The following is a 19,536-nucleotide window of genomic DNA, read 5'->3' on the forward strand; positions in this document are numbered from 1 at the left end:
TGCACCGATGGATTTGAGTTTACTCACTCGAGAAAAAGTGACACAAGCTGCGGGCAATGTTTACTAATCATGAACACTAAATGTTCATGAATAATGAATTATGAACATTTAGTGTTCATGATTAGTAAACATTGCCTGCAGCTTGTGCCATTTTTTTTCGAGTAATGCGTGAACATTTGCGTGATTAAGTTTTAACCTTATGTATTATGTTTTTTGGCAGTGAACCTTACAAATAATGGGTTGTTAAGAACCATGACCATTCAAAATTCTTGTTTTCTCCATACATTTTCGGAAAGAAAACTATATTAGAACCTTTTTACTTATGGTTTGAGAACTTTAATGGTTATGGTAGTCAGTAAGGTCCATGGATGGTTGGGCCTGCTGTCACGGTATAACCAAGTATAACATGTTGCCTACGCGCCTGCCACTGGGCTGGTTTTGTAACATCGATCAACTTTATGTGGAATATATCGCGAATAGGTTGCCTGTAAACTAATGATTAATAATACCATAGAGGTAACTCTAAAGGCCGGCGCACAATAGATACGTTTTCAGGTTTTTTGACAGTTAGCTCATGCATTATCTGTCAAAAAACCCGAAAACGTATGCATTGTGCGCCGGCCTTAAGACTAGTAGGTCCCGAAGAAAAGTGCTCAAGTTTTTGGCTCAGCTCTGGTACTATCTTCGGTCCTAAGCTAATCGATGCACCCCTCGAAACATAGGAAAATCCACGAACCCCTCATTTTATCTGTCAAACTTTCATGGCAAATGAAAACAAACATTGTGTAGTACTAGAATTTCGACTAGAATGGGGCACGTTAATCGATTTGCTTGGGACCAATAGACCTGTGCACGGGTGAACTTTAGTTCATCTACTGAATTTTTTTTGACACAACAGCGGGGCCCTGTTTACTAAAAATGAAAACATGAATAATGCTCGCGTTACATTTGAAAAGGGCCTATCAACTTTTGTAAATAATTTGCTAGGTCCTTTTCACGAGAATCGAAGTACGCCCACGCAAACCAAGAGCACTATCGGGAAGGGGAGAATTTCCTCTGCTCGATGGTGTTGTTAGTTTGCGTGAGCGTATTCGGTTCGCGCGAAAAAGGCTTAACAAGTTTTGTGTACATAAGTTGATAGACCCGTTTCAAATGTTACGTGAGTATTATTCATGTGTTCATTTTTAGTAAACAGGGCCCCACTGTTGTGTCACTTTTTGTCGAGTGAGTGAACTCAAATCCATCCGGATCCATCGCTGTTCAATGGCTCCGAGCTATCACCAGATGGTCCACTGGTAGATACGGAACATCCGTAAAATTGATTGCTGTGTAAATTTGATCAAAGTAGGCCTTTAGGCCTTGATTTTCCTCCGCAATTATATGGAATACAGTAAAATGGTGATTTCTGAAATATTAGCTGGTCATTGGCTCCAAATGGTCACCAGATGAGCCACCGAAAGATCTGGAACATCCGTAAAATTGGTTGTTACGTAAATTTCATCAAAGTATGCCTTGATTTTTCATTGCAACTGTATATAATGAAGTAAAATTATGATTTTTTATATATTCGCTGGTCACTGGCTCCAAGTGGCTCGCCGAAAGATCCGGAACATCCGTAAAATGTATTGCTGCGTAAATTTGATTAAAGTAGGCCTTGATTTTGCTCTGCAACTACGTGAAATGTAGTAAAATGGTGATTTTTGTTATATTAGCTGTTCAATTGCTCCGAGTGGTCACGACATAACCCGCTGGAAGATCCAGAAAATCTGATAAATTTATTGCTGTGTAAATTTGATCAAAGTAGACCTTGATTTTACTCTGCAACTATGTGGAGTGTAGATACATTAGCTGTTCAATGGCTCTGAGTAGTCACCAGATGATCCGTGAGAAGATCCGGAACATCCGTAAAATTGATTTATGTGTAAATTTTATCAAAGCAGGCCTTGCTTGTTCCCTGCAACTAAATGGAATGTAGTTAAATGGGTTTTTTTTTTATATTCGCTGGTCATTGGCTTTGAGTTATCACCAGGTGGTCCAGAAAATACGGAAAATCCGTAAAATTTATTGCTGCGTAAATTTGATCAAAGCAGGCCTTGATTTTTCTCTGCAACTATGTGAAATGAAGTAAAATGGTAATTATAGATACACTAGCTGTTCAATAGCTCTGAGTAGTCACCAGATGGTCCGTCATAAGATCTGGATTCGTAAAATTGATTTCTGTGTAAATTTGAACGAAGTAGGCCTTGCTTTTTCTCTGCAACTATATGGAATGTGGTAAAATGGTGATTTTTTATATATTAGCTGTTCATTGTAACATCAGTAAAATTAATTGCTTCGTATGAGGACAGCTCCGGCGTAGTCGTTAGCAAGTGTGTAGGTGTGTAAGTCACACAAACATCGCATGTATTTAAATCGATTGTCAAACAGGTTGTCACACATTTTCATCATCAAATAAAATATTTCAGGATAATAAAAAAAATCAGTATCTCTGAGCCACACATCCAACGAAGCCTTAAGTTATCCCCTTTCATTTCAGGGTAGTGTTCAAATGTAATTTCGGGGGAACATTTCGACACTACCCTTAGACTAAATGGTATAGTCTAAGATTTTGTTTGGTAAGTGTTTCAGTGATACCGTAAGTGGAGGTGACATTGGGCCAAAAAATCAAAAAAAATCGTTCCCTACCTAACAACGTTCACATTTTAGCAAGGAAAACAATGTTAAGCATGTGAATATATTCATCCATAACTTCTCTCGTAAAACACATTGGAATCATAAATTCATAATTATTGTATAAACAAAGAAAAATTAAACGTTGAAGCGTTGTTTTTGATTTTTTTTTTGTATTGTAATCAACATCACTCAAAAAGTAACTGTAAAATTTTAAGCGCCGGAACTACAAGATCAACAGTTCATTGCAGCCTCGTATGAAATTTACACGCATTTCGTATGGGAATCATTTTTGAGTTAGAGATGAACTAGCCTAAGGCTAAAAATCTCTAAAATAAAGATTGAAAAAAAAAAAAATTTTTTTGAGTCGTGTAATTTTTATAAGCATGCTATGAATACCATACGTGTCGTATGAAACTATTTTCAGAGCTCAAAATGCGAATCAAAATGCTCGTTCATACGAAACATATTATGAAAATCGTAATTCTAATTTCTTCAGTGTAGTTTTATTGTGAAGTGTTAGTTTAATGTAAATCCTGTGTATTGTGTAACCAACGATGGCCGAAACATTCCCGGAACCAATCACAAGTTTTTCTTTTGTCACTCGATGCTCGCACCAGTCGAGGAAGGGGTAAATAAAAAAGAAACAAAAAAAACATTTAAAATTCGTTTGACATTACATCTTAACCGTATATTTCAAACGCTCACATTTTTTCTTAGCCTTCGCTTTAACCTTATACTTCTTGGAAGCCGTGATTTTTGACACTAATGCCATAAATGTTGACACTCGGGTTATCAAATGTTGACACTCGGGTTATCAACAAGACATTTCGCGCATAAGTTTTTGTATTCTTTCAAGAAGAACATTGGTAATAATGTAGATGAATAGAAGCAAAGCTGATTTTTGATTATTGATTTTTGAATATTGATAAATTCTAGCAGAATACCACAAACGGAACAGTTCTTATAAAAAACGTTATGTTCTCAACAATTTTGCGTTCTTCACAAATTTAATTAGACGCGTGGATTCAAGAAGGTCTATTCAACCAAAATCCAAGTGTAATATTCAAAAAAAAGGAGCCAAAATCCATCTTGGCTGAACATAAAAACCAAATTTTAACAAAAATACGTAGGTTTGTCAATTTAAACCGGGCTTTGTGTGTGTTTAAAAAAAATAATCATAACATATGAATTCAGCAAGGTCAATTCTATCAAATCTAAGCATAACTTTCAAAACAGTATCAAAATCCAACTTAGCAGAAAAGGAAAACCAAATTTCGAGAAAAAAACACGTTTCTTATTACAAACCCGGTTCTATAAAATTCAAGTCTATTTTTCAAAGATATGAGCCTCATACTCTACAAAAGGTTCTCATAGCCTCTTTAAGAGTAAAATTGTATTCAAGCAGTCTTATTACGCTTTTAAGAAAATCAGCTATAAATCCAATTTAATTTATATTTGCTTCAAAGCAACCGCCATAAATTAGCTTGTTGTTGTTCTGTTCTTCTAAAAAAATTTTCTCCATATGGAAATCTTTAGCGGTAAAAATAGGTTTGAGAGTTGGTGTCAAGATCACCATGTAATGAATTTTGTATTATGGCGACATTAGTGAAAATCTTAAAGAAAATATGTGACTTTTAAGAAATTCCAAAACATATGCGCTTGAAATTTTATCGTGTATATTGGGATAATATGAGCGTTAAATAAGTGCGCCTCCAAAATAATTCAAGTTAACAAAAAATATTGTTTTGGAAATCAAATTAATTTGATAGAATCATCTTAATTTTACAGAAAATAGATCTCAATAAATAAATTCATTCCAATGCACACTGGGAATCATTTCGGATATCTGATTTAGCCATTATTTTATTGAAATTTATTGGATTTTATTCCAAGGCTAATGGCATTTTCATAATGGCAATATGGCGACAGAGGACAGCAGGCAAGAAAAACACCAAGCGCAATTTCTAAAAATGTCTAATGCTTACATTGCACACTGGGTCAGGAATGCCACCTAGCGGAACAGAATTAATAACTCCGAAACGAAGCATTTCCGCGACTTGGTGCCTTCGGCAAACTTTCTTATCATAATAAGGACCATCTATTGACATAAACAAATAGTTCAAAACTCTTCCGCAAAGATGGTGCCACAATCTAACTTCTTTCTCTGACGCTTTGGAGACTTGATGTCTTCGGCAAAGTTGTTTATCTTGACAAAATGAATAGCTCTTTCAAAAACGTAAAATTTGCACAGCCTACTGGTTCCAAGTTATATGGAGTTTAAAAAAATGTCGGAAATATGATTTTTTCTCTTGTTCCGGTGTTTTGCTTACAACCATATAATGTTGTTATAATGTTGTTATAATGTTGCAAATGCATTAAATAAATAACTTTTGTCAAAAAACATACTGGATTAAGCTTCAAATTTCAAAGATATTGTTGAAAAAACGAAAAAAAAACAAAATTTTTGAACATTAAGATCTCCCAAAGCGTCAAAAATCGCAACCTGACATTTTCAGCAAAAATTGAGCAATACTCGATAAACAAAATATATAAAATTTGAGAGAGCTATATTCTGATGTTTTTAGATTTCTTCATTTTAGTGAAACATGTTTTTTTTTATTTTTTTCTTCATTTTTTCATATTTTTTTTTAAAGCATTGAACTTGTGTTTTGAAGACTTGACGACTTTGGCAAAGTTGTTTATCTTGACGTTAAAACTTCACAGGCTACTGTTTTCGAGGTAGGCTGTGAAGTCTTAACGTCATAAGAAGAGTTGTTTATTTTATCAAGATAAACAACTTTGTCAAAGTCAGTCACGCACAAAACCCCTTTGGATAAGGTTGTGTTTGTTCTCTGTTTTGTGCGTGCGTTCGCTTTCATAGTTTTCGGCTGCATTTGCGGGATTAGCGCTGGCACTCTGCCTCCCGGACGGTTATACGTGTGTGATTGGTGGTTTTCTCGCTTTCTGGGAAGTTTTAGAATCGAGAAAGAAAACGTGATTCATCATGTTTGCAAGCATCAGAAGATTTGGTGCTTTCTGCGTTGTTTGATTTTTTTTTTTCTCCCGGACCAGATATTTGTGGCATCGCGAGTGATAATGTTTCATTTCAGTTTATGTACGCGCTGCAAGGTGCGTGAAAGAGCTTGGCACGATCGGTGTTGATGTTGGTTCACTTGCAACTATTTTTGCAAAAAAAAAAAAATTTAGTTTTTTCGAAAGAACTTGATATTGAGAGTGTACCTAGGGGAAGGACAGCTCCAAGTATCAGTATCAATACCGATGGTGGAAATATTAAATATTTTAATATGTGTGATATTTGCAAATCTTATACTTAGTATGACAGTTGTTTTTTGTTTGTTTTTGACTATTTTTGTTTTAAGTGTACATTTGACATTCGTTTAATCAAAAATGCATTTCACACGAGAGGCAAGTCATTCCTTTGTGATCTTGCTGGCCACCGCCGCCACCAAAATCCGCTCCTTGTTCTCATAAATTCGGCATTTTTTGGTAGCTGTTCTCAGTGCACATAATCGGCCGCACTTCCATTCCCAGGAATTAATTTCCACGAATTCTTCATCGTCTGTGAACCAATGTGCTGTTCTCCTATTGAACAGGAATCGATTGACAACGCCGCCCCTGTTAACGGAAGCCCAGAGTGATGGTCCCGTGGTCGTATTACGCTCGATTTTCCATGAGAATGCAACTTGGAGAGATTTGTTGCTGGGGGAACGTCTAGTACCGTTTTTATCATGAAAAGCCGAAGTCGAAATCGATCAGAGCTATCGAAAACGAAAATCTAGGCAAAAATTATGACAAACAGAAAGCTGCAGGCTGCAGTAAACATAAACAACAACGGTGCAACGTCATTGAGTGTATGCGTTTAAGTTACACTGTTATTTTTTTTTACTTTGAAGCTTTCCGCTTGACAGTTAATATCATTAATATTTATACTAAAAATTATAATATCTACCAATTTGAGAAATTTTTACATCAAATATTACTTCAGATCAAGTTGTACTTCCCCTAGGAGTGTACCAAAAGTGCTTCTGAACGTGTTTCGCAGTTGGGTGGTGAAATTCGCGGTTGTTTTCAGTGAAAATTCCGTATCACAAATTTTCTCACCGAGTTCCCTTTTTTGCCGTTCGACGACATCGGGAATGCGCTCCGGGATATATTGATTTGGTGAGTACGTTCCAGTTGAGGATTGTTCTTGTACATTTCTCGATTGCATTTTCGAGGGGACGTGTCTGCTCTTGTGGGCAGTGCGTTTGATGGTCGGTTTGGTAGTATCCTTTTAAATATAATGTCTCATGTCCAAATAACCTCGATTTTCGGTCTATTGATTCAATACTTTACTATTGTATTTTCAAAACATACAATGATGCATTATGTCATTTCATGGCACATAAAACAAAAAGTGTGTGTATAGGACCCAATAATCTAGGTTATTTGTATTTTGTAAAACATCTTTATTTTTTATTATATTTTTCATTTTACTACATATTTTATATTCATTATATATTACATGATTATATATAAATTCATAATGTAAATTCCAATAAATACTGGGAGGGGAGGGAGCATCAGGGCATCATTGAAGTTGTAACTGGACAATGGAGTGGAGTGCCAACCGGAGTCTAGGAGGGAATGTGTACTGTCATTTTAGATAGTTACATTTCACTCCAACAGTTTCAATGAATTTGACGCGCTCTTCTTAAACAAACCATCCCGTGGAAAGCTTAACATGTATTGCGAATTGCGTTATTCATTTTGTTGGATCATATTGTTGGGAGGATATTCTCTTATTCCCGCGGGTTTCGCGTAAGTGCCTCTGCTTACGGGCCCGTCCAACCCTTTTTGGCCCTTCATACAGCAGTATGGTGAATTCAGAATTATGACGGAATTTGATCTTGCTGTTGAGTGGAGCCGCATGCAGGGCAAGACCCAAGCTAGGATGGTGGCTACCAGAGCTGCCAGGTGGTTTTATAAAAAATCTGTATCCACTCTATTAAAAAATCTGTATTTTCTGTATTGACGATTTTTTTTCTTAATTAATCATGTTTTGTTGTTTTACAAATACAGTGCATACAAAATAACCATAAAAAGTGCTTAACCACCTATTCGGGCTATCGTACTAACCATACGGGATATAATTGCGCCATTTGTGATATCGTCCGTACTTATTTATAAGAGTGATATGAAGCCGTTTGAAAATGTATGGAGATTTTAGTTTCTATTCATTATCTTCCTGATAAGCAGTTTTAAATGCAAAAAAGTGCACGAGTTTATTACTATTTGGTATGTTTAATATAGATGAATACAATTAATTACATCATTTGTGTGGTAGTTACCGCCAGTGCTGGTAAAATCATTTTTGCAGTATGGAGAATATCAGAAAATCCACAATTTCTTACGAAATACATTTTCAATGCAAGTAAAATGTTTACGAGTACTTGTATTTGTACCATTTTAATGTGCTCGGGCACTTTTCTTGTATTTAACATACATGCTTATATTGGAAATATTCAATTAATACTGTAAATCCCCATACAATCTCAAATCGTTTACTACCAGCTCCATATGCATCCGAAAGCGGTTGGTCCTCTGGTTGTGAATGCTGTCAAAAACACCATAACATTCATTTTATAAAAATCTGTATAAATCTGTATTGTAATTTAAAAATCTGTGATAAATCTGTATTCTGTATCGGGTCTGTATTAAGATTAAAAAATCTGTATAATACAGATAAATCTGTATAAATGGCAGCGCTGCTCAAAACTTACTTTCACCGATCATTATAACACAATTATTAACAGAGCTAACAACATGCTTGGTTTCATAAAACGTTTCTGCTATAACTTTCACGATCCGTATACGATAAAAACATTGTACATTGCTTATGTAAGGTCGAAATTAGAATATTGCAGCATTGTTTGGTCTCCTTTTTCAATCACACACGAAGAAAGAATAGAGTCCGTTCAAAAGCACTTTCTATTGTATGCACTCCGCAAGTTAGGTTGGACTGTATTTCCTCTGCCATCTTACACAGCTCGGTGTATGTTCATAAATATCCAAACATTAAAAGAGCGTCGTGAATTTGCTATGATTTCTTTCGTAAACGATATCGTATCACATCGCATTGATTCTATAGAACTATTGTCATCCTTAAATTGATATACACCATCTAGGAATTTACGAAATAGAAATATATTTGCGAATTATGCCTAATTTGGACCCTTGAACCAAATGATGGATACATATAATAAGCACTGCGATAACATTGACTTTACAATGACAAAAACCAAATTAAAGCAATATTTTAATTCCTCGCATAACGTCAACTAGAAGTAATGTTTTAACTTGTTCTTAAGACATATTATAAAAAATATAAACAAAGACAAAATTGTAAAAATAGCTCTTAAGACAACAATTGTAAAACGGTCTACACTGATTGACGACAAATAAATAAATAATCCATTTTAGCAACTACAACTAGAAATATGTAGGTGCAGTACACTGGGAGATTTTTTTCACCGTTGTAAACGCTATGGCTACGAGACTATGTTAAAAAATACTGTAATATTCGCATGAAAACCATCAAAAATACGGAAATCAAAAATTAGGCCACAATTCAAACCTGGATGCAGTTTCGCCCTCGCTGATGGCGAACAAACCGAGGGGCAAAATTAACTTCACTATAGACGGATTTCGCGCCAAATAGAATCGAAGCTGGCAGCAGTCCAGGGCGTCACAATATCAGCTTCAATCGACCAAATCGATGCGACGAAGAGACTGCTGGCTTTCTTTTTCTGTTAAAGTCGAACAGCTTCGCAGCATTCTAGAACCTCAGTCGGCGTGCACAAACAAATGTTCAATCGCTTGTCTCTCTTTCTCCCGTCGCTCCATTGGTCTTCCTTTCAAGCTTCGTCGAAACGGATGAGCGAAAGAGCGCTCGACTTTGATAGTTTTCTCTTTCATGAAACACATCAACAGAGGTTTCATGACGTATATGACGGAAAATGAAATAACACATTTAAAGCATTTCTCACGTCAAAACACTTGAAGATTACACGTCATATTTCTAATTTATCTTCCATCCATATATTTATCGAAAAAAAATGATCGAAAACGGGACATAACGCATTTTAAACAAATTGAAAGAGCGGTGATAGAGTGTTCGTGAAAGGGGATTGAAAGCCATAATGAAGTTCGTTTAACTAGAAAATCGACGTTAGTTACATTGAAAGCGATGAGCAAAGCAACGACGAGAAGTTCCACAGCCAGCCTTTCCTTCTAAGCGTCCTTCTTTTTTATTTTCGTTTCTTGCTGATAGTCTAGCTAGGCGTTATAGAAATGAAGCGTCGAACACGTATGTATGAGAGAAACAAAACACGAGTTCATTTTAGAGCTTCGAAATTGTAGAGCCCTGGGCAGCACCCTCTCAGATTTCAATAAAATTTTCTGGGTGTGTAGACTTTGACTAAATAAGCACTTTTGCATACTCAGTTTTTTTCCAAAATTTATCTAGACTAACATTTGAGAAGGGCCAAACTTTTTCTGCCGATTTTTTTCAAACAAATATTATGGAAAAATGACAACTCCAACAAAAATATGTTGTATGGATGACTTTTAGGAAATTGACCAAATTATCGAAAAAAAATACTAAAAAAAAATTCATTTGAGACCTACACTGAAAAAAATCGATTTTTAAAATTTAAAGTCGATTTAAAAAAATGGCCATGTTTGATTTGGATGAAACTTTGTCTCAAGATAGGTAATTATGTTTACTACCATCCGTCCATACATCGCGAGAAAAGGAAAAGGAAAAAAAGTTTTTCTTACAAAAACTTTTTCATGTCTGAACTGATTTTTTTAACGTACCATTTTTACACAAAACTAAACCAGTGAAGCTCAAAATCATCTCAGAACCCAATGAAGCTCCATTTGAGGCATTCCACGAAGGTTCGTAAATCGATCCTGACCGATCATTTCCAATTACGCTGAAACTTTGCACAGTTGTTCCTTTTAAGTTAAGATGCCAATTTGTGTTATCAGTTCTTCAAATTGAATCACGACTACTTTTTGAAAAGGGCCTGTGTAAAAATAGTACTAATGAGTTTAAAAATATATATATTTCCGAAACGCTTTGTTCGATTGATTTGGTATTCTGAGCAAAGTTGTAGATATTATTTTGGCAATTGTGTAAAAAATATACACTGTAAAAAATTTCGTTGTTTCAATGAAAAAAAATATATTAATTATTAAAAAAGTTAATTTCTCAAAAAGTACATTTTTGAAAATTTTCGTTTTTAAGCCTCATTGAAGCTCATAATGTTCGCTACTAACTGGCAAAGTTTGGTGATGGTAACCTCAAAAACAAAAAGTTATGGTTTTTTGAAAATTTCACAATTTTTACATTTTCATTAAAAACACATGTTTTTTAACCGTGTATATTTTTTCAAGAATCGCATTTTAACTTTGCACAACTTTCCCGAAGACACCATGGCAATCAAGCAAGCCGTTTTTGCAATGTATTAAAATATTTATTTTATAAGCGCTTTTCTACACAGGCCCATCACTATCACCAAACTTTGCCAGTTAGTAGCAAACATTATGAGCTTCAATGAGGCTTAAAACGAAAATTTTCAAAAATGTACTTTTTGAGAAATTAACTTTTTTAATAACAAATATAATTTTTTTCATTGAAGCAAACGAAATTTTTTACAGTGTATATTTTTAACATTATTGCCAAAATAATATCTACAACTTTGCTGAGAACACCAAATCAATCCAACAAACCGTTTCAGCAATATATATTTTTAAACTCATTAGTACTATTTTACACAGGCCCTGTTAGAAAAGTAGTCGTGATTCAATTTGAAGAACTGATAACACAAATTGACATCTTTACTAAAAAAGAACAACTGTGCAAATTTTCATCAAAATCGGAGCCGACAAATAAAAAAAAAAAAAAATCGTCAATTTGTAGAGAATTGCTCATTTGTGATTCAATTTTGTCTAATCAGCAACTAATCACTTGGATTAATCGAGAATTCCATATGAAAAGGGCTTATATCATTAGAAAATAATATAATTGATTATATTGTTTACTACTGAGGCAAAATCCGATACTCCTATAGCAACTTAGAATTCTTAGCTCAAATTATCCATAAAGAATTAGGTATGAATAAAATTTAAAATGAGATCTTCTTTCGAATCAACAACGATTTGGGAAGTCAAGAAGCATCATAATTCTTTAAGCCCTTCTGTTATTTATGCCTAAACCATTAACATTATATACCTACAACGTCATTCTACCTATGAGCACTATAAAACTAAGGTTGATTTCATACAAGCAGCAGTCAATCTGATAAAACGAAAGTTGTGAAGACAAGTTGTAGTAAAATTATTATCATGGACCAAAGTAGTAAATTAAGGCTCAAAGGATTGAAATGTTGTGCAAATATAAATAATCCGAGATGCAACCGAAATAAGTTACAGGCCATATCGTCAACGATGGTAGAAAAAATACATTCTATGGGATATAACCCCGAAATTGATGAAACGATGAGCATTTGTGAGTCATGCCGTAGCGTGATATCTTATAATAGAAGTCCAGTAATGAAAAAACGCCGATCGGTTGGAAATGAAGTAAATATCCAACCGTCAACTAGTGGGCGGCAGCATAGTGATGATCCAGGTCCATCAATGAGTGGCCATCAATCCGTAGATGAGCTAGGTAAGAACAGTCATCCTGATGATTCTATCAACTTTTAACAGCAACCTCCTAATTGCACTTATTAATTATTTTTTCTTCTTCTTTCCTTCAGATACGGTACCATCGGTTCCATCATTGGAGTCAGTTCCATCAGCAGATGATCTGCAACGCCCATACAATGTTGAGAAGTTTAATGGCTTTGTGGAAACGTTGAATTTATCTCCAATTTCATCGAGGAACATGAGGAGCATGGATTATCGTTCAATAAAATCTCTAGAAATTACACAAACAGTGCAAAAAAATATATTTGGCCTAGATACAGCAGACATTAGCAAAGTAGAGGCATACGAAGAAATGATTGTGCAGCTAAAGGAGAAGTTCAATTCCCCTACACTGCCCATAATCGCATATCAGTCACATATGGATAGGAAATCAAGCAAAGATGGGACTGATATGCGATTATGGGTAGTACAGCTGACAGAAAAGATCAGATAACAGTATTATCAGTATTGCCAAAGTCTTGGTCCGTGAATAAAGTTGTAGCAGAATTCAACGCACCAACGTACATGGTGAGGCAGGTGAAGAGCCTTGTTAAAGAGCAGGGTATTCTAAGCACACCCAACAAAAGAAGTGGGCATGGGATCAACGATGATACAAAAAAAAAACTAGCTAGGGATTTTTTGATGACAATGATATTAGTAGACCTATGCCCGGAACAAATGATTTTGTTTCCGAGTTTAGAAATGGACGAAAAGAACACGTTCAAAAACGCCTGTTAATGATGTCCCACAAAGAAGCATACATGATTTTTGTTGATAAATATAAAGATTTTAATATTGGTTTCACTGTATTTACACAATTGCGACCAAAACATTGCATTTTGCTTGATTCTACTGGTATACATAATGAATGTGTTTGTACAATTCATAAAAATGTAAAATTAATGATCCACAGTTTAAGAATTATGTCACAAGATGCAATAGTAGAAAAAATGCTTTGTAATATTTCTACTAGAACAACTGATTGCTTTTTCCATGCTTGCGAAAAGTGTGCTTCAAATGAACATATTGAAGAGGAACTTACTTTGCTATTAGAATCAAATGACAAACAAGATGTTGTGTTTCAACAGTGGCTGAATACTGATCGTTGTAATTTGGAAACGATTATCAAGCCTGTTGATGAATTTGTTCCGTATTTCATTGATAAAATTAACAAACTTATAACTCATGACTTTATTTACAAACAACAGTCATTTTTTCTAAGAAATAAAAAAGAATCATTAAAAGAAGGCGAAATTCTAGCAATTTGTGATTTTTCTGAAAATTATTCATTCATTATCCAAAACGCTGGTCAAGGATATCACTGGAATAATTCTCAAGCAACAATGCATCCATTTGAAGTTCCCTCCCCTTGGCTAGTTTTTTAACCTGGACGTTTGTGGGCGGGCCTAATCTTATGCTTCTTAGTGGAGTGTTGGAGACGGTTGGTTTAGGTCCGGCATCGTTGGCTCATGCCGTGACAGAATAGCGTCATGAGCATGCGATGAGGATTACTGAGCTTCCCCTCTCTGATGAACCATTGCATAAGAGAACCAAAGTTCTAGCCTGAAGTGATAGTATCACACTTGTTACTCCTTTATTTGAAAGCCGCGTTGTAGTACGCTTACGTATAGGCACTGACGTTGGGTGTGATACTGGCGGGTTTTGCCGCAAATCACTCTTATTTTTATTTATTTTTACGCAGATAGATTTATTTGGGCAAGGGAATTATACTATTGAAATATTTCAGAAAGTGCCCAACGGTGCTTCTTCTACTTGCGTGACAAGCTTTCGTTGTTGTTTTCATTGAGGTATTACTCAGGGAACAATGTTAACTCTTCGGGCACCACACTGAAAATGGAGTCGACATTTTTTTCAAAATGATGTATCTCAGTCGCTATTTATACGTTTTCAAATGTTATAATACCGTTGGATAGGTCACATCCTAATCTTTTCATTAGCTTGTTATTCACGCTCCCTGATTGTGTCATAGCTTCATAAAATCAGGATTACCAAATTATAACAAAATTTTCGGAAATGTGTGCATGGTGCATTCTATTAGATACTTTTATAGGCTTTCAGGAAAAAATATAAAAGGACAAACCGATCAACTTCAACTTGCTGAAACGACATGTCTACCGACTCGACAAAAACTGAAAAACCAAAAGATTGATTAACAACTATCAAACTCGTCATTGTGTGCTATGCTCAATCAAACCATCAAAAAGGAAAATTAATACCCTTTCCAACAAGATAACAACATTAAAAATACATGAAAATTTACCGAAGATATTACAAAAATAGTGAAAAGTGTGATTTAGGTGTGGTAGTCGAAGAGTTAAACACCATTTTTGTACATGGTATTGCAACTAATCTTATATGTGCTTCATTTTGATTTGGGATAAGTGTTTGAACTATGGCTCGGGATTTCCACTGTGGCGTGCTTCTATTGTGACATAACCGAGGACATAACCATACGTATTTTTGTGGTGCGACATAGTGGAAACGTGTGAGTGTAGTTGAAGCATATACCCTATGTAATTTAAAAATCAGCTAGGAAACTAACTTCAAAGTGAAGCATTTTAGTCACTTGAAGGTGTCACCTGGGACGAACTAATATATATCAAATAAAAAAAAAATCAGATTGACCGCCCACGGTTGCTGCTCTGTTATTACCAGATCAGCTGCAATTACACAGAGAACCAACAGATGATGTTTGGGACTAACATTCATCCTCAATGTGTAAGAACTGGAGATCTAATATTTAGCAATACCAGCGCCGGCCGTGTCCGAATGCAGGTCAACTAGGGAATGGGAAGGAATGTGTTGACGTGGTACTCGCTGTGAAGGAAACCGAGAAATCCTCTGCGCTTCCACGAGAAATCACTGGGATGTTGGATGTGGGGAAAGGTTGCACACGCACACGCAGGAATCGTTTTTTGGTAGAGCGATTATAATACACAAACACACACACACACACACGCGCGCGCACTCATCCAATTTCTATTTTTAGATCAGGACCCACACTGTGGTAAGTGATGCGATCGGTGTTAAAGAAGAATTTGTTTTCATTAAAAAGATGGGATGTGGGTATAGAATAGGCAAAGTGAAAAATTGCAAGGAAGGGGACGGGCCTGGGATTGAACTCCCGACCTTCTGCTCAGTAAGCAGAAACGGTAACCACTGAGCTACCGAGCCTCGTCAGTAGGACGAACTAATAAAAATTAAATATAGGCCAAAGTCAAAAACAACTTGAAACACGTTAAATATTAGATTACATTCACAAGTGCAGGTACTTAATAAAGCATGGTAGGTAGATTAGAGATTTCAATTATTTATTAAATTAGACTAGAGATATCATAATCATCAAACGAACTTAAATAAGAAAATTTAGACAGCCTAGTAGCATTAAGTGGATTAACAGAAGAGTTAAGGCCGGCGCACAATAGATACGTTTTCAGGTTTTTTGACAGTTAGCCCATGCATTATCTGTCAAAAAACTCGAAAACGTATCTATTGTGCGCCGGCCTTTAGGATGCGGAGGGTCCGCTTAGGGAGGCAACTAGCCTTTAAGGTTCAATTTGCTTTGATGCATTTTTTGGAGGTTTGGGAGTGGTTTTTTTCGGCGCGTTGTTTTGGATTGCGGGAGGCTCGCGTCATTTTGTGTAAAATATCAAAAGGAATCGAATAGTGCGAGCTTTTTGCAGTACGAAGTAGTGCGTCGGAGGGGGCTGCTTTTTAGGTTTTCCGAGGGGCATCGAGGTGGATTGAACCTTAAAGCAACTGGCAACTAGCCTTTTCATGTATTGTCTGTTTATTTTGATTATTGCTTTAAAATATCAATTTGGTAGATGTGTGAAAGGATGAATCAGTGGGAGATGGATTTTCGGTTTCTTTACATTTAGCATCACTATGTGTCATTTCCTCAAAACCCCCCAATAACCGGCCTCTTCAACCCCTTCCTTTTCCCATGGCGTTCAAGTGGTCCGCATAGACTATTCAGCCATTACCCGTTCTTTATCCTCGGCTTTGGATTGACTTGCGCTCCCATTGCCCCACCAAACGCTGCAAAATGAAAATGAAAATGAAAGCAACAATGCATCCATTTGAAGTTTATTATAAGAAAGACAATAAACATGAAAATGTTAGCTTCATTATCATATCAGAAGTAATGACTCACGATACAGTTGCAGTTTAGTTGTTCATCTAAAAAATGATAGATTTTATTAAACAATCGATAGATTTTTCTTAAATTACTTTTATGTCAGATGGGGCAGCATCACAATCAGATGTGGTAACAGGCCAAAACAGCCAGCACACGGGCGTTCGTGTACTTCTACATTACAAGCAAACGGCGGAGATAGAGAATAGGAAAAATGTCGTAGCCCATTATTTTTCAAACAGTTTACTGAAATTGCTTGCGTGTGACAGTAAAGTCCCTTATTTACACATAATTTCAACATATAAGCTTATGAGTGGTTAGTATTCGTTCTTATTTTATAATTACATATAATAAACATCAAATAAATGATATAATAAGCCAGAAATCAGCAAAATTCTACATGACATAAATTTATGTCGCACGCGCCGCTGGTCTTGTCTGCTTCATCGTGCGCAAATGTTCGGTTGCCGGCAGAAAACAGTTTAGAAATGTCATGACATTTTTTCCGCTTGCCAGTTTGTGTTTGTGCGTCTTCTCTATGGTCATTGCGCAAAGTATCAAATGTTAAGGAAAAAACGTTAAACTTCAGTACTCGTACCACCACTGATCACAACACAAAAATAAAAAAAAAAACTTTGCTAGTCTGTGTAGATTTCAGTCAAAGCATGGATTAGAAGCAGAATGGCATTTTTTTGTTGCAACGTCTCATGGAAAAGGTCCCTGTGATGCCATTGGTGGCACTCTCAAGCGAATAGCAAAGAGAGCTAGTCTTGCTCGAGATTATGGAAACACCATAACAACTCCACGAGAATTATATAACTGGGCAGTTGAACAAACAGATAAAAATATCACATACCTACATTTCGAGTACATATCCGCTGAACAGTACATCGAAATGTCAGAAGAACTCGAAGAACTATATAACAGCACAAAGACAATTTCTGGCACACAGAAGTTCCACAGTTTTGTGCCTATAACTGGTGACAAAGTAGCGGCAAAAAAGGAATTCTAATTCAGAAGATGAACCAAAAATATTTAACTTGATTGGAAAAAGGAAAAAATTGCATGTATGAAAATAGGTAAACATTGAAAATATATAAATAAATGATATATGAAAAATCTTGTCTTTTTTTCTCTCACATATTATCAAATTTTGCATCAGTAGTAGACAACAAAATAAGGGAATGATATTTTTTTTGACAAGGTCAAAGTGAACTTAAGTGCTGATAAGCCAAATTGAATCGCAAATTGAGCTTCATTGGATTCTGAGATGATTTTGACCTTCACTGGTTTAGTTTTGTGTGAAAATGGAAATAAAAAAAATCAGTTCAGACATGAAAAAGTTTTTGTAAGAAAACTTTGTTTCCTTAAAAGTGCCCATCTCGCGAAGTATGAACGGTTGGTAGTTAACATACCGTTCCGATTCAAATTTCGGACGATTCAAATTTCGGACACTTTCATTTTTAATTAAATATTACATCCAGTTAGAAACAAAGTAATAATGTTAGATGATCGTGGACGGCACTAGTCAAAAAAATTTAAAATTTACAAGACATGTGGATCATATTCGACCGAGATAATCAACTTTTAAAAGTGTCCGAAATTCGAGTTTAAGTGTCCGAAATTTGAATCGGCACGGTAGTTACCTATCTTGAGACAAAGTTTCATCCAAATCAAACATGGCCATTTTTTTTTAAACGACTTTAAATTTTAAAAATCATTTTTTTCAGTGTAGGTCTCAAATGAAATTTTTTCCAGTATTTTTTTTTTCGATAACTTGGACAATTTCCTAAAAGTCATCCATACAACACATTTTTGTAGGAGTTGTCATGTTTCCATATTTTTTTGAAAAAAATCGGCAGAAAAAGTTTGACCCTTCTCAAATGTTAGTCTAGATAAATTTTGGAAAAACTAAGTATGCAAAGTGGCATATTTATAGCGAATTCGTTTATTATACAGTTCCAACCTGGATCGGGTATCAGGATTGGGTCTGCTTGTTTTCTGACAAACGTCAGTTTGCTCGTTTGTTTTGTTTTTTTTTGTCCCCGATAATAAACGAATTCGCTATTAGTCAAGGTCCACACATCCAGAAAGTTTCATTGAAATCTGAGAGGGTGCTGCCAGCTCCGAATACGATTTGGCGCGAAATGCGTCTATATATTAAACTACAAAAGTTAGTTACGTCTTTTTGAAGATGGTAATTTAGGGTGACAAAACATGTTTTGAAATTGTGAAATGTGTGAAATTTTATGAAATTGTTTATAGTATTGGATCACTTGCTGTCCATTTCTATGAAAAAAAAAACTCAGTTTGTTTACATTTGTCAGTTTCGCCCTTTTGAAATGTTGGTACTGAAGTGACGATCAAATGCATTGTTTACTAAAACAGAAAAGTCCCTTCGAAAAAGCCTAGAGGAATCATTCCTCTACGTTTTTGAGATTGAGCGTTTATTCGCTTGTTTGTATACGCAGCGATTGACTTGTTTGTATACAAAACCTATTACCTACGCCCAAATCTCGAATCATTCCGGAACTAAGTATTCTATTATATCTTACCTGATCTTCGAACTAAAGACAAACTGAACCGGCTGCGGCGATTACTCATCGTTCCACTCCGTATGTTTAATACCGGTAAGAAATAATATTCAATTTGCACTGGAATTTTCTGTTCACACATTTAATTTCACGTACGTTCTACACGGTAGCCGCAAAATACCCAATGTTGACTACACGGAGAAAAAATACTACCCAAAATTTGAGTTCTTTTTACTTAATATTGACTTCAGCCTCTCACTTGCACTCGTTATTGTTGTGAAAAAAGGAACAAGAGATTCGACCCAACGATATAGCTCAGCCCAATAAGCTACTTTTGAGTAAAATGCATATTCTCAAATTTACGTGAATTAAACTTAATTTTGGGTAGAATATACTTAAGAGTAGGTAATT

The 19,536-nt window shown here is 35.5% G+C and overlaps 1 protein-coding gene across 1 annotated transcript in view; it reads right to left on the reverse strand.

Annotated features, from left to right (window-relative positions):
- LOC135708466 (uncharacterized) overlaps positions 1 to 19,271 on the reverse strand; it is a 31,128-nt gene extending 11,857 nt beyond the window's left edge. Inside the window, exon 1 of the mRNA XM_065230589.1 lies at positions 19,147 to 19,271. Within this exon, the coding sequence (XP_065086661.1) occupies positions 19,147 to 19,267 (121 nt within the window). The 5' untranslated portion in view covers positions 19,268 to 19,271. The remainder of the gene's footprint in view (positions 1 to 19,146) is intronic.
- Between the last annotated feature and the right edge of the window lie 265 nt (positions 19,272 to 19,536).

Source organism: Ochlerotatus camptorhynchus, unplaced genomic scaffold, assembly GCF_037179485.1.
Source record: "Ochlerotatus camptorhynchus isolate MF236.1 unplaced genomic scaffold, CSIRO-AGI_Acam_v1.1 ptg000030l, whole genome shotgun sequence".
In the NCBI taxonomy this organism is placed as follows: Eukaryota; Metazoa; Arthropoda; class Insecta; order Diptera; family Culicidae; genus Ochlerotatus; species Ochlerotatus camptorhynchus.